Source organism: Phocoena sinus, chromosome 17, assembly GCF_008692025.1.
Source record: "Phocoena sinus isolate mPhoSin1 chromosome 17, mPhoSin1.pri, whole genome shotgun sequence".
NCBI classification, from domain to species: domain Eukaryota; kingdom Metazoa; phylum Chordata; class Mammalia; order Artiodactyla; family Phocoenidae; genus Phocoena; species Phocoena sinus.
The window spans coordinates 77,892,084-77,906,743 of NC_045779.1; the positions used below are offsets into that span (position 1 = coordinate 77,892,084).

A 14,660-nucleotide genomic window follows, 5' to 3' on the forward strand; every position below is an offset into this window, starting at 1 on the left:
AGAGTCGTCCTCTGCTGAGAAACGCACCTGCCCCGGCCTCACGGACCCTCTACACCCTGCTTCTTGGGGCTTTCCCTCGGGCCTCAGAGCAGCCAGCGCCACGAAGCCCTGGGACCAGCCGAGAGCGGGAGCCGCCCCGGTTACCCAGCCAGGACAGGGCAGCGCCGGGCCAGGCTGTGGGAAGAGCCTGGCCTGCCTTTCCCGCTGTGAGGCCTTGGGGCTTTGCTCAACCTCTCTGTGCCTTGGCTTCCCTCCCTTACAAGTGGGAACCCTGCCGTTACCACACCGCAGCCCTCGGGACGGGGGTGTCTGCTGAGCCCTACCTGTGCCCCCGACCCCAGGCTTTCCGTGTTAGCCCATTTTGCATTCAGCTGGACTGGTCAGCTGGGCATCTAGAGTTGGGCTTCGGCCGCTGCCGTCCAGCTCTGCTCAGAGAGGGGACAGAAGATACCCAAAGCCACACAGCAGGGCTAGGGGCTGAGCCAGTCCCTTCCCTGCTCTGGGCCTCAGTTCCTCCTCCTAAAACTCTGTCTCTGGGGAACAGCGGAGGGAGGGCGCCTGGCACACCCACGGGTGGATCTCACAGTGACCCTCGGGTGCGGCTCATAGGGCGGCAGGTGGCCTGACCCCTCCCCTCTCTCCAGGGCACCACCAACCAGACCTGTATCCTGTGGGATGAGACGGATGTGTAAGTTCATCTGGGCTTTGTGACCTCGGGCCCGACTTGGTGGGCGGATGGGGGAGGAGGCTGACCCAGTAGGGGAGGGACACGGGCTTCAGGTTCAGGGCTTCCGACCGTCCCCCTGACCCCGTCTGTCAAGCACGGTCTCTCCCTGCCTAGTTCAGGCTCTGAGGCAGCAGGGGGCCCACCCAGCCGGCCTCACTCTCCTCCCAGGGAAGTCCACGGTCAGGGGTCCCGAGGGGTGTGGAAGTCCCCCGGACCAGGAGCGCCGCCACTGACTGGGGCAGCTGGGTGACACCCAGAGGGGTCAGAGAGGAAGTAGAGGCGGGGGCTTCTGGGGTCCCGGGCCAGCGCTGCAGCGCGGCAAGTACAGGTGGGCGCGGGGCATTGGTCTGGACTGGCTGGGCTGTGATTCGGGGTCACGGGGCCGTGTGGGCACCCAGAGCAGGGTGTCCTCCCAGACACGAGGAGGCGAAGGGAAAGGTGGGTGGGGTCTCGTGTAGTCACAGGGAAGAGTTTGTGCAAAGGCCCTAAAGTGGGGGCGGCCCTCAGAGGTGAGGAGGGTCAGAATCTGGGGAGACCGGGCAGGAGGGAGCTTAACGTCTGGCTCCTGATGGGCCAGGTGGGCCTGGGGAGGCCTGGGCCTTCCCCTCAAGGGGTAGTCAGAGAGCTGCATGTCATTGTTACCACCCGCTTCCCTCAGCCCTGGCCAGCACCCAGGCCAGGGGGTACATGCGGCGAGTCCCTCGTACTATGGGCAGTGCAGTGACGGAGGTGCGTCCCGGAAGGTCGGGGGGGCTCCCGGAGTGGCTGACACTCAAGGAGGACACTCTTCCCTGCAGAGAACGTGAGGGAGGGGTCTCGGGCAGAAGCACAGTTTGAGCAGAAGTGTGGAGGTCGGAAGGTACAGGGGGAACATGGGGCGTGGCCAGGAAGAACAGGCAGCTAGAGAGGTGCAGGGCTGCAGGGAGGCTGCAAGGGCCATGGGGCCAGTTTGTAGGGGCAGTGTGTCAGGAACTATGGAGACTGTTGGGGAGGGATGTGATCATCATCTATCCATCCATCCTCCACCCACCCATCCATCCGCCCATCCCCCATGCATCTATCCATCCACCCACCCACCCTTCTATCCGTCTATCTACCCACTTACCTATCCTCCCACCCACCTATCTACCTATTCACTCACTCATCCACCCATCCACCCCCCATCCATCCACCCACCCACCCCCATCCATCCACCCATCCATCCATCCATCCATCCATCCACCCACCCACCCACTCACTCATCCACCTATCCACCCCATCCAACCATCCATCCATCCACCCACTCACTCATCCACCTATCCACCCCATCCATCCATCCATCCATCCACCCATCCATCCATCCATCCATCCATCCATCCACCCACCCACTCACTCATCCACCTATCCACCCCATCCATCCATCCATCCATCCACCCATCCATCCACCCACCCACCCACCAATCTCCCCATCTACCCACCCGCCCACCCACCTGTCCCCCAGTGATTACTGACCACTGAGAAGGCACTCCTCTACAAGGTCCTGGCCCTCAGCCTCCTCCTACGCCTGATGAGTAGGAACAGGAAATTAGGAACGTGTAGATCCCTGTGAAACTGTCAGGGCGTGCCACGTGCCCAGAAGTGGAGGCAGTGGATCTAGTGGCAGGTGGGGCGAGGTGCCTTTCAGAGCAGGTTCACAGAAACCTCTCTAGGGTGGTGTTTGAGCAGAGGCCTGACACAGCACTGTACACGTGGGTGTCTGGGGACAAGCATTTTGGCAGAAGGAACAGGCAGTGCAAAGGCCCCGTGTGTGCAGGGCCATAGGGCAGGCTGCACTGCCCTTTCCCACTCTGGCTCTGAGGGTGTGAGGACAGGGTCTGGGGCCGGGAGCTGGGCTGGGGGAGAGCTGGGGTGGGCCCTGGAACCCTGGGAAATTGGGCCTCTGCCTTTGGTTGTCGTCGACTGTTTTTCTCTGGATTTCGCAAGTGGCATAAACTCTTTGTACAAAATGGGGTATCAGAAAAGGGTGAAAAAAGAAAAAACAAGAAAGAGGGCCCACATTCTCGCAGTACCCAGGCTGGACCCCCTGGCCATCGTGGGAGGTTGTGCAGGGGCTGCAGTCCACCCCTGAGGTCAGCACAAGCCCCTCCCCACAGCCCAGAAACCCTCCCAACAGGCTGTTCAAAGGCTGCCCACAGCTCCCCGGCGGTGCCCGGTTCACCCAGCGGCCCAGCATCCTCACTTGGACAGCGCTGCTCACATTTCTGGTTGTTTCCTTGGCTTTGAGTCCCCCAGACCATTTCAAGGTCTTGGTAGTAAATTGCTTTCCAGAGAGGTGGACCCGTCCCCTTTGCTCTCCCAGGACAGCAGGTCGTGAGAGGTCTGGCCAGCCCAGTGTCAAGTTCACTGTCCTTTGGGGCTGCATAGTCTGGGGCAGATTCCACCCTCCAGAAGCCTCAGCCTTCCATCCCCGTGGCGGAGTCTGCCTCCTTGCGTGTGAGAGCAGAGTGGAGGAAAGGACAGCAGCCAGGTCCATCGGGTGCTCACCCCTGGCCATGGCCTCCACTTGCCCTTCCTCTCTCAGGTGTGGGGAGCCCACCCACTGCCCCAGGCCTGCTTTGCCCACCGCTGGTCACCTCTGGATAGATGGGATTGTTAAGGTCTCTGCACCTCGCTCCAGGGCCCTGAGGACAGTGGGAAGGTGACAACAGTGTGCTGTGTTTGAAGCCCCCGGAAACACATTTTGCCCACAAGCTCCCTGTTCAGTTCTGGGTGCAGCCCTGGGAGCCCTGCTGACTGTTCCTATTACCTCTGGGGAATCTGAGGCTCCAGAAGGACTGTGGTCCAGCTCAGAGTGGGGACTGAGGCATCTGATCCAGAGCTGGACAGCCTGGGACCCAGAGGCTGACAGTGGGGGAGGGGGGCCACGGGGAGAGGGTGGCTGGCTCTGTCCCCTCCCCCAACCTTCCCCCCCTGCTCTGTGCGGGACAGCACCTCCTTCCACCGCAGGGCGGGGCCACTTCTCACATAAATGGGCTCAAAGGAACCAAGGGTTTCCCAGGTGACCTGAAATGGGGACCAGGGACAGGGCCCCAGGTCTGTTTCTACCAGTGTACCCAGAGATCAGGTCTGTGCTGGTGTGGGCTTGTGTTTGTGTGTGTTTGGAGAAAGGGTCTCACGTGTCTGCAGAATTGTGTGTGTGTGGGGGGGGTGCCAGTGGGGGGTGAGAGCCGTCAGTGACCATCAGCTGAGAGGTAGTGATCTCTGACCCATGACTGGGCCCTGGTCACTGAATTATCCTAGATTCCCAATCCCAGGCTGAGCCCTTGTCCTGGTCCCACGCTGAGCCCTGACCCTGGTCACCTGCTGAACCCTGATCCTGGTCACACTCTGAGCCCTGACCCTGGTCACATTCTGAGCCCAGACCCTGGTCACACTCTGAGCCCTGATCCTGGTCCCACTCTGAGCCCTGACCCTGGTCCCACTCCGAGCCCTGGCCCTGGTCCCACTCTGAGCCCTGACCCTGGTCACACGCTGAGCCCGGACCCTGGTCACACTCTGAGTCCTGACCCTGGTCACACGCTGAGTCCTGACGCTGGTCACACTCTGAGCCCTGATCCTGGTCACACTCTCAGCCCTGACCCTGGTCACACTCAGCCCTGATCCTGGTCCCACGCTGAGCCCTGATCCTGGTCACACTCTGAGCCTGATCCTGGTCCCACTCTGAGCCCTGAGCCTGGTCACACTCTCAGTCCTGAGCCTGGTCCCACTCTGAGCCCTGACCCTGGTCCCACTCCGAGCCCTGGCCCTGGTCCCACTCTGAGCCCTGACCCTGGTCACATGCTGAGCCCGGACCCTGGTCACACTCTGAGTCCTGACCCTGGTCACACGCTGAGTCCTGACGCTGGTCACACTCTGAGCCCTGATCCTGGTCACACTCTCAGCCCTGACCCTGGTCACACTCAGCCCTGATCCTGGTCCCACGCTGAGCCCTGATCCTGGTCACACTCTCAGCCCTGACCCTGGTCACACTCAGCCCTGATCCTGGTCCCACGCTGAGCCCTGATCCTGGTCACACTCTGAGCCCTGATCCTGGTCCCACTCTGAGCCCTGAGCCTGGTCACACTCTGAGCCCTGATCCTGGTCCCACTCTCAGCCCTGAGCCTGGTCACACTCTCAGTCCTGAGCCTGGTCACACTCTGAGCCCTGAGCCTGGTCACACTCTCAGCCCTGACCCTGGTCACACTCAGCCCTGATCCTGGTCCCACGCTGAGCCCTGATCCTGGTCACACTCTCAGCCCTGACCCTGGTCACACTCAGCCCTGATCCTGGTCCCACGCTGAGCCCTGATCCTGGTCACACTCTGAGCCCTGATCCTGGTCCCACTCTGAGCCCTGAGCCTGGTCACACTCTGAGCCCTGACCCTGGTCCCACTCCGAGCCCTGGCCCTGGTCCCACTCTGAGCCCTGACCCTGGTCACATGCTGAGCCCGGACCCTGGTCACACTCTGAGTCCTGACCCTGGTCACACGCTGAGTCCTGACGCTGGTCACACTCTGAGCCCTGATCCTGGTCACACTCTCAGCCCTGACCCTGGTCACACTCAGCCCTGATCCTGGTCCCACGCTGAGCCCTGATCCTGGTCACACTCTCAGCCCTGACCCTGGTCACACTCAGCCCTGATCCTGGTCCCACGCTGAGCCCTGATCCTGGTCACACTCTGAGCCCTGATCCTGGTCCCACTCTGAGCCCTGAGCCTGGTCACACTCTGAGCCCTGATCCTGGTCCCACTCTCAGCCCTGAGCCTGGTCACACTCTGAGCCCTGACCCTGGTCCCACTCCGAGCCCTGGCCCTGGTCCCACTCTGAGCCCTGACCCTGGTCACATGCTGAGCCCGGACCCTGGTCACACTCTGAGTCCTGACCCTGGTCACACGCTGAGTCCTGACGCTGGTCACACTCTGAGCCCTGATCCTGGTCACACTCTCAGCCCTGACCCTGGTCACACTCAGCCCTGATCCTGGTCCCACGCTGAGCCCTGATCCTGGTCACACTCTCAGCCCTGACCCTGGTCACACTCAGCCCTGATCCTGGTCCCACGCTGAGCCCTGATCCTGGTCACACTCTGAGCCCTGATCCTGGTCCCACTCTGAGCCCTGAGCCTGGTCACACTCTGAGCCCTGACCCTGGTCCCACTCCGAGCCCTGGCCCTGGTCCCACTCTGAGCCCTGACCCTGGTCACATGCTGAGCCCGGACCCTGGTCACACTCTGAGTCCTGACCCTGGTCCCACGCTGAGCCCTGATCCTGGTCACACTCTCAGCCCTGACCCTGGTCACACTCAGCCCTGATCCTGGTCCCACGCTGAGCCCTGATCCTGGTCACACTCTGAGCCCTGATCCTGGTCCCACTCTGAGCCCTGAGCCTGGTCACACTCTGAGCCCTGATCCTGGTCCCACTCTCAGCCCTGAGCCTGGTCACACTCTCAGTCCTGAGCCTGGTCACACTCTGAGCCCTGAGCCTGGTCACACTCTCAGCCCTGACCCTGTGTCTCATCTGGAGTCACTCACGCATGTTCACGTGTAGTCATTCACGTGTCATGTGCGTGGAGGGCTGCCTCCTCTTCCAGCCACACGTAACAGTCCAGCATGTGACACAGTCGTCTTGGAAAGTCTGAGTCAGAGGCTTCCACCCACAGGGCAGACCCCCTACTGCCTCGCCCCCAGTTGTACACACACACACAGACTCAACATCTACAGCTGAGGTAACTGCTCACAGCGAGGCTCAAGGCCACCCCCCCCACCCCCGCACACCTACGCCAGCCTGACCAGTGGCAATGAGGGCCTTGGGAGCAGGGCTGTTAAGGAGGGAAAGGGGGACTTTGCAGAATTCTCAAATGTTTCGGGGGATGGAGGATGGGGGGGTCGGTAGGTGGATGGATGGTTGGAGGGTGGATGGGGGGGTGGATGGAGGATGGGTGCAGGGAGGATGGGCTGGTGGTGACGGGGGTTGATGAAGGGCAGGAGCACATCCCTGGAGTTAAGTTCTGTGGTTCTGAAAGGACAGCTCCCTGGATCTCTCACTGGTAGAAGCTGCAAGTGTTTTGCAGTTTCCTTTTTAAAAACAGCCAAGAGTTACATAGAGCATAAAAGTCAGAGCTGGCAAGATCCTCAGAAATCATTTGCTCTGCCCTCACTTGAAAATGGTGTAGCTGAGGCCCGGTGTGGGGACGTCAGGACAGGCCAGGCCTGGGCCACACGCGCTCCACGGTGCTCGTCCTGCTACGCCAGCGTTTCTTTTGGGAGGCGTTTTGCCCGATACCAGTCCCGCGTGGGCTCCAGGGAGGGCAGGGTTCTATGCCCACTGTGTCTTGTGCTCCCGGGTCCACACTCAAGTCAGCTCTGAAGGCTCTGAGAAGTCCTGCAGCAGCGTCCTCTTCAGTCGGGTTGGGGCGCTTGACACCCTTACTCTGTAACGAGCCGGCAGAGCAGACGCTGGGACAGGCTGGTGGAGGGCGTGATGTTCCCGCAGAGTCTGTGGGGTCCTTTCCCGAAGCCTGAGCCCACTCCAGGCACCTTCAGAACCCTCTCATTTACTCACACAAGCTTTCTGTCTGGCTGAGGACCAGGGCTCAGAGTGACAAGCCCAGGGTCGCCCCGTGGGTTGCGCGAGTCTGTGCTGTCTCCCTGCCCGTGCCGACCCCCAGCCCTGCTGGGTGCAGCTGTCCTGGGGGACGCTGAGGACCCAGGCCCAGCCCCCTCCCTGGGGTCCTTGCCCAAGTACGTGTCCTGGTCCCTTTAAGAGCCTTGCCCCTCCCCCATCCTTGGTTTCCTTGGAGAGGGCGGTGAGGGGCCAGGCCGAGGGGGGCAAGCGGAAGGGAGTCTTGGCAGGGTCCCCAGGTCGCTGTCAGCAGCCGGTTCCCAGCCCAATTTCTCCCACGCCGGCTGGTTCCTGATGGGGGCAGAGGAGGCCGGCAGAGGGGGACACGGACCCTGGCACCGGACCCTGCCAGGCTCAACACAGAAGGCCTCCCTGGTGGCCTGGGTAGGGCCTCGGGATCCACGTCATCAGTGAGCACAGGAGGGAGGTGGGGGGACATGCTCTGCTCCCCCCACCTGGATGGGGGCTGGGGCTGGAGGAGGGGTGCAAAGCTGCTCCCAGAGGCGAGACCACCCACCCATCCTAGCCTCTGCTCTGGACGCAGCCCAGACCCTTCCCCAGCGCCCGTCCCTTCTCTGAGCTGCCCCCTACTTTGTCCTTGGGGAGCAGGGGGGCTGGCAGAGGCCTATGGTGGGCCTGCCCTCTCTTCGGGGGGCGTCTGAGCCCCGGGCCTGCGTGTCCCCTGCCGGGTTTGGGAGCTGGAAGGGACAGACAGCCTTGAGGTCACGGCCCAGGGACAGCAGCTGTGCTCTGAACCTGGGGCAGTGAGCGTCCCCACTGCCCTGCTGGCAGCCCAGCTCCGCAGCCACCGCCAGCCACCCCATGGGCCCCCTCGCCACTCCCCGCTTTGGTGCCGCTGGAACACTTGGCGCCTTTGTCCGTGGTCCCCGTGCGCTCTTCTCCAGCCTCAAAAGCCACCTGCTCCTGGAGGCCTTTCTGCCTGTTTTTCTGCACCCCCAGCCCTGTCCCCTTCCTCCCAGCTCTGACCCCCATTTGCAGCAACTCCGTGTATCCGCAGAGTGTGAGGCCTGCCGCGCGCAGGGCCTGGGTCTCCTCATCCAGCCTGCCACCTCCCCCGCCCAGCGGGCACACAGGAAGCCCTCGGGAGGGCTTATTCTAAGGGCCCCTGCCCTCGCCCTCTTTTTATTCCTGCTGGAAAGAGCACTGCTGGGCCAGTGGCGCCCTGGTGAGGCGCGTCTGGGGAGGGGGGCAGGGTCCGGTGCCAGGAGCAGGCTGGGAGCATCACAGACATGTGCTCGAGGGTCGGGGGGGGGGCTCCTGAGCATGGGGGGCTTTCCGGGGCAGAGTCAGGGCCCACGAGTCTCCCGCTAGGCGTGTCCAGCTGCGTCCCATCCCTGTGCTTTCCCACCAATGCGGGGCCCCGTGTGTCTGGGTGCCCCTGTGTCAGTGGTGTGGGTGTGCACCCCTATGAGTGTGGTGTCCGTGGAGACTCGAGGGTGAGGCGCTGGGGCTGACAGGTCGGGGGAGGCACAGGATGTGGCCAGCTCTGAGCTCCCGGGGGCCACGCCGGGCAGTGCTGGGCGGCTCGGTGTTGGGAGGGCGCCAGGGTGCACCGGGCAGCTGCGGGTGGGAGCAGGTTGAGTCAACCACGCTGTCTTCCCTGGTCAAGTGGCCGAGGGGCCAGCGGAGTGTGGCACCGCCGGGGCCTGGGGCTGGGCGGGGCCCCTTCAAGGCCTCGCCTCCTCCTTGCCTCCTGTGCCCGCACTGGTGATGGCGGCGCTGGGGAGACAAGGAGGAGAGCCTGGCGTTGCCCTCAGGGAGGAGGGGGCGCCCACAGGGAGGTCAGTGCCGGGCCCTGAGCGCACAGGGCAGTGCCAGGAAGTGGGGAGGGTGCTCAATTCCCTCCTCCACTGAGACCTGGGGGCTCCAAGAGGGGCCACCTAGGGGGAGGGGGACAGCTGCCTCGTTGGGCCACTTGGTGCAGGGAGGGCGCAGGTGAGGACAGAGCAGGGGCCTCTCCGGGAAGGACCAGGCCTGGCGGGAGACAGAGGTACTTGAGGCCGCTCCTGGCAGGGATTTCACCTGTCCTCCTGTTTGCGATGCTCCCGAGCTCTGTGTCCTCATAGTGACGTCAGCCCTCGGTTGAACACTCACCCCCGCCCAGCACTTGGGCCCACTTCGTCCTCCCAGGAGGAGGGGTCAGTGCGGGGGCTGCCCCTGCCCAGACCCTGCCACCTCCCGCAGGGCCCCCGTCTGCCTCGCATCCTCCCGGAGTCTCCCACACGCCCCGGGCTGCCAGACCTTTGCCCCCGCTCTTCCCACAGTGTCGTTCCATCCGCTCCCTGCATGGTCGTGTCAAATGGGGAGGTGCTTCACCTGGCACATGTTCGGGCCCTGTGTGACCTGGGGGGTGGGGCAGAGCTGTGATCTCCAGCCTGGACGCCAATCCTGGCCCTGTTCTCACTGACGGGTGACTGTGGGCAAGCCCTTTAGCCTCCTTGAGCCTCAGTTTCTGCATCTGTCCAAGGGGCGGCTGCGATTCCTTGACGAGCTGTTGTGTTAAGGAGCTGGACCAGGAAATGCTCAGCAAGTAGATGCTGTCGTTACCCCCCCCTCCCCCGTTCCAAGAAGCCTGTGGGGGGGGGCCAGCAGTGAGCCACTCAGGCAAAACACGTGCCCTCGGGGGCAGGGGGATGGGGCACGGCTGCCCCACGTGCTGGGAATAAGGGGCCACCTCTAGGAGTGGGCTTCCTGGGGAGGGGGAGCTTGGGCTGATCGTGAAGGGTGAGCTGGAGTCCCGGGGCAGGAGGGTAGTAGAGGCCCCCCATGCCCAAGGCACAGTATGTGCAAAGGCACCGAGGCAGAGAGCATTTGGGGTGCTGGGGTACAAGTGGTCCAGTGAGAGGTGGGCCTGGGGGCCTCCGCCAGCTCCTCTTTTTAGGAGCAGAGAGGGGTGAGCTCTCTGGCCTTGAGGTAATCAAGCACAGGCAGAATGGGACTGGGTTTTGGAAGGACAGAATGACACTTCCTGGGCACCTGTTCTGGGCCTGGTCCTTCTGCCAAAAGTTCATTCCAAGTTCATACCAGACCCCAGACCTCACACAAGAAGCCTGAAGTTCAGAGTGCTGGAGAGGCTTGCGCGGGTCACACAGCCAGCTTGCGGGTCCTGACCCTGCAAAGCCCTGAACTTGGATGGCCCCAGTGATCTTGAAGAGGCTTGGTGAGGACAGGGCTGGGGGGATTGCGGGGTCCCTGCCACTGGGACGGGCCTGGAGGGCGCACAGTGACCCTCCTCCCTCGAGACACTTGCTTCCCTCCACTCGGGGTGTGCAGTTGCTAGTTTCCTGAGGCAGAAAGGTCTTAATCAAAACCCCAGCTTGGGGCTTCCCTGGTGGCACAGTGGTTGAGAGTCCGCCTGCCGACGCAGGGGACGTGAGTTCGTGCCCCAGTCCGGAAGGATTCCACATGCCACGGAGCGGCTGGGCCCGTGAGCCGTGGCCGCTGAGCCTGTGCGTCCGGAGCCTGTGCTCCACAACAGGGAGAGGCCACAGCAGTGAGAGGCCCGCGTACCGCAAAAAAAGAAACAAACAAACCCAGCTTGCCAGGCGGCTCAGTGGTTTGCTGGTGTGGTATTGGGAGGGCAGGGACTAATGTCCTCATCTCTACAGGGAGCTGACTAGGGATGCGGGAGGGCAAGATGTGGGGTAGACACAGGAAAACTTGGCAGAGAGGGCAGGGTGACCGTGGGTGTCTTGACCTTGGTGCAGAGGCACCTGGAAATGGGGGATGATGAAACAAACTTGAGGTTCATCTTGGGAGGCAGGTGAGCTAGGAGATGCCTGGAGGGTGGGGTGTGGTCACGGGTGGGATGGATAATGGCAATGGCGTGGTTGCCTGGGTTCAGCCCATCATGGTTGATGGGGCTGGTGGTGAGGCCTCCTGCAAGACGGGTCCCGCCTACACGGTGCCCTGGACGTGGTGGGTTGAGTGTTGATGATGGGGGTTACCATCACCCTAGTGTTGGTCCACAGACATGGTGCCGGTTCAGAGGTGATGGCAGTCAGGGTGGTATTGCTAACAGCGGAGGTGAGGCTGGTGACCATGGTGATCATGTAATTGTGGTGACCAAAAAGATGGAGAAATGGTGACGTGGCAGCGACGATTGAGCTGTTGGTGGTGGTAGCATTGGTGGTGAGAGTGACGGCATTGGAAATGGTGTGTTGTTGATGGTAGTGATGATGGTGACGGTGGTGGTGATGATAATGTTGGTGCAATGGTAGTGTCACTGCTGATGGTGTGATTGGTGGGGTGGCAGTGGTGGTAATAATGCTTGTGTTATTGTTGCCGCTGTTAGCGTTGGTAATGGTGATGGCGTTGGTAGTGGAGATGATGGTGAGGGTGGTAGTAATGATGATGCTGTTGATAACATAATGGTGGTGGTGGTGGTGGTGATGGTGTTGCTGGTGGTGGGGATAGTGGAGATGGAGTGGAAATGGCAGCGGTATTTATGATGATATTGATGGTGTTGGTAGTGGTGATGGTGGGAGTAATGACTGTGTTGGTGATGATGGTGGTGGTGGTGGTGATGGTGGTGGTGATGATGGTGATGGTCGTAGTATGACTGTGGTGATGGTGGTGGTGGTGGTGGTGATGATGGTGATGGTGGGAGTAATGACTGTGTTGGTGATGATGGTGGTGGTGGTGGTGATGGTGGTGGTGATGATGGTGATGGTCGTAGTATGACTGTGTGGTGATGGTGGTGGTGATGATGGTGATGGTCGTAGTATGACTGTGGTGATGGTGGTGGTGGTGACGATGGTGATGGTGGGAGTAATGACTGTGTTGGTGATGATGGTGGTGGTGGTGGTGATGGTGGTGGTGATGATGGTGATGGTTGTAGTATGACTGTGTGGTGATGGTGGTGGTGGTGATGGTGGTGATGGTGATGATGATGATGGTCGTAGTATGACTGTGTGGTGATGGTGGTGGTGATGATGGTGATGGTCGTAGTATGACTGTGTGGTGATGGTGGTGGTGATGATGGTGATGGTCGTAGTATGACTGTGGTGATGGTGGTGGTGGTGATGATGGTGATGGTGGGAGTAATGACTGTGTTGGTGATGGTGGTGGTGGTGGTGATGGTGGTGGTGATGATGGTGATGGTCGTAGTGTGACTGTGTGGTGATGGTGGTGGTGGTGATGGTGGTGATGGTGATGATGGTGATGGTCGTAGTATGACTGTGTGGTGATGGTGGTGGTGATGATGGTGATGGTCGTAGTATGACTGTGTGGTGACGGTGGTGGTGGTGGTGATGGTGATGGTGGGAGTAATGACTGTGTGGTGATGTTGGTGGTGGTGGTGATGGTGGTGATGGTGATGATGGTGATGGTCATAGTATGACTGTGTGGTGATGTTGGTGGTGGTGGTGATGGTGGTGGTAGTGATGATGGTGATGGTCGTATGACTGTGTCATTCTTGATGCTGACGATGGTGGTGCTGTTGATAATATAATAGTGGTGTTGAAGTTGACTGTGTTGGTCATGGCGATGGCAGTGATGTGTGGTAATGACAGTACTGATGACGGTGGTGGTGATGGTGGTAGTAGTGATTGTGCTGTTGGTGGTGGCGGTGTTAATGATGTTGCTGATGGTGGTGACGTGGTAATGGTGGTGCTGATGGTGTTGGTGGTGGTGATGGTGCTGATGGTGGTGGTGTTGGTAGTGGGGCTGGTGGTGATGGAGTGGAAGTGGTGGTGGTATTGATGATATTGGTGGTGTTGGTAGTGGCAATGGTGGTGACGCAGTGGTAATGATGGTCTGATGATGTGGATGGTGGTGGTATGATTGTGTCATTCTTGATGCTGGTGGGGCTGTTGATAATGTAATGCTGTTTCTTTTTCAATGTAGTAATTGTATTTTTTTATTAATTTTTTTTGGAGTATAGCTGCTTTATACTGTTGTGTTAGTTTCTGCTGTACAGCAAAGTGAATCAGTTACACGTATACATATATCCCCTTTTTTAGATTTCCTTCCCATTTAGGTCACCACAGAGCACTGAGTAGAGTTTCCTGCGCTATATAGTAGGTTCTCATTAGTTATCTATTTTATATGTAGTAGAGGGTATACGTCAATCCCAATCTCCCAGTTCATCCCACCCCCTCTTTCCCCCTTGGTTTCCATAAATTTGTTCCAGACATCTGTGTCTCTACTTCTGTTTTTGCAAATAAGTTCATTTGTACCATTTTCCTAGATTCCACATACAAGCAATATTATATGATATTTGTTTTTTTCTTTCTGACTTACTTCACTCTGTATGACAGTCTCTAGGTCTGTACACGTCTGCAAACGGCCCTATTTATTTTATTTTTTTTTTCTTTATTTTTTTTTTTTTTTTTTTTTTTGCGGTACGTGGGCCTCTCACTGCTGTGGCCTCTCCCATTGCGGAGCACAGGCTCCAGACGCGCAGGCTCAGCAGCCATGGCTCACGGGCCCAGCCGCTCCGCGGCATGTGGGATCTTCCCAGACCGGGGCACGAACCCGCGTCCCCTGCATTGGCAGGCGGACTCTCAACCACTGCGCCACCAGGGAAGCCCATGCAAATGGCCCTATTTTGTTCCTTTCTATGGGTAAGTAATATTCCATTGTATACATGTGCCACATCTTCTTTATACATTCGTCTGTCGATGGGCATTTAGGTTGCTTCCATGTCCTGGCTATTGTAAATCGTGCTGCAGTGAACTTTGGGATGCATGTGTCTTTTTGAATTATGGTTTTCTCCAGGTATATGCCCAGGAGTGGGATTGCTGTGTCATATGGTAGCTCTATTTTTAGCTTTTTAAGGAAGCTCCATGCTGTTCTCCATAGTGGCTGTATTAATTTACATTCCCACCAACAGTGCAAGAGGGTTCCCTTTTCTCCACACCCTCTCCAGCATTGTTTGTGGATTTTTGGATGATGGCCATTCGGACTGGTGTGAGGTGACACCTCACTGTTGTTTCGATTTGCGTTTCTCTGGTACGCGGTGCTGGTATTGATGTTGATGGTGGTGGTGGTGATGGTGATGGTGATGTTATTGATGTTGGTGGCAGTTTCAGTGAGAGCCATGAGGGCGGAGGTTGTGGTGACAGTTAACGTGGTGGTGGTCTCAGCTCTTTGGGGGATTTGAAGCCCCCCACCATGGGAACCAGGATGCTCCCATGGCACAGTTTTGGAGGTAGACTGCAGCAGACAGGGTCAGACGCCAGCCCGAGGAGATGAGAGGGCGGGGTGGAGGGTAGAGGGGAGCGCTCACGAGGCCACGCGGTCTGGGAGGGTGTCTTGGAGGAGGCAAAGCTGGGCC

The 14,660-nt window shown here is 59.6% G+C and overlaps 1 protein-coding gene across 1 annotated transcript in view; it reads left to right on the plus strand.

Annotated features, from left to right (window-relative positions):
• Positions 1 to 14,660, plus strand: part of ADGRB1 (adhesion G protein-coupled receptor B1) — a 72,745-nt gene that overhangs the window by 22,105 nt on the left and 35,980 nt on the right. Inside the window, exon 16 of the mRNA XM_032610591.1 lies at positions 645 to 688. Coding sequence (XP_032466482.1) covers positions 645 to 688 — 44 coding nt within the window. The remainder of the gene's footprint in view (positions 1 to 644; positions 689 to 14,660) is intronic.